This window comes from Sinocyclocheilus grahami, unplaced genomic scaffold, assembly GCF_001515645.1.
Source record: "Sinocyclocheilus grahami isolate Dianchi unplaced genomic scaffold, SAMN03320097.WGS_v1.1 scaffold1500.1, whole genome shotgun sequence".
Taxonomy (NCBI): Eukaryota; Metazoa; Chordata; class Actinopteri; order Cypriniformes; family Cyprinidae; genus Sinocyclocheilus; species Sinocyclocheilus grahami.
The window spans coordinates 122,293-123,233 of record NW_015506679.1 but is presented as its reverse complement, the minus strand read 5'-3'; the positions used below and the strand labels follow the sequence as shown (position 1 = coordinate 123,233).

At 37.0% G+C, this 941-nt stretch overlaps 1 protein-coding gene across 1 annotated transcript in view; it reads right to left on the bottom strand.

Moving 5' to 3' along the window:
• The window catches only part of LOC107570748 (glial fibrillary acidic protein-like), a 2,775-nt gene extending 2,265 nt beyond the window's left edge, over positions 1-510 (bottom strand). Inside the window, exons 1-2 of the mRNA XM_016256999.1 lie at positions 427-510; positions 249-344 (exon numbers count right to left, since the gene is read on the bottom strand). Of these exons, the coding sequence (XP_016112485.1) occupies positions 249-344; positions 427-510 (180 nt within the window). The remainder of the gene's footprint in view (positions 1-248; positions 345-426) is intronic.
• Positions 511-941: the final 431 nt, after the last annotated feature.

The following is a 941-nucleotide window of genomic DNA, read 5'->3' as shown; positions in this document are numbered from 1 at the left end:
TCCCTTAATAATAAAAACCTTCATTCAAAAACTGCATGTTGTGTTCACTTGTGTTAAAGTGTGAGAAACATGCAAAAAAATAAGAAATCAGGAAGGGGGCCAACACTTTTTTACACTACTGTAGCTACAAATAGCCAGATTAAATTAACAGATTTAAGACAGATATGCCAGTTGGAGTAAAATCAAAGGAGACAGGTATGAAGTGAACAGATGGAGGTAGAGTGGAAAGAGTGGGAGAGATATTACACCTCCTCGTGGACCTTCTTCAGGAAATTGATCTCATCCTGCAGAGCATCAATCTTCCTCTCCAGCTGCACACGGTTCAGAGCCGCTTCATCCACATCCTGGAATCAAAAGTGAAATTCATGATAGCAATTTGCTAACTTAATCATGATACATGAATGAGACGAATGGAGTGTTCCTTACTTGTCTGAAGGTGTTGAGGTTGTTTTCTGCTTCTTGCCGTAGAGCAGTTTCATCTTGAAGTCTGGAGGACGCATAAGAAAACATATCTAAAAAAGGCTTTCTACAACCAAGTGCGCCACATATTCAAGATTTGCAGGACACAAATAACCCCCAGAGAGCCAAGCATTGATACTGACGGTGCGTTTTCTTCTTTTCACTCTTGAAAGTGTTTTTAGGAAGTCATAATATTTATTCGATTTTTTTTAAAGCCTTCATTTAAAACCTTCTCGGCTAGGAGGCCATCATTGACTAACTCATGAAGACAGTCACTTGTCTCCTACTGATACTTTTTTTAATTTAAAATTATATAATTATTTATATATATATTTATTTAATATACTTTCTTTTCATCAGAGAGTTTTCAACATTGATAAGAAATGTTTCTTGAGCAGCAAATCAGCATATTAGACGGATTTCTGAAGGATCGTGTGACACTGAAGACTGGAGTAATGACACTGAAAATCTGTCATCACTGG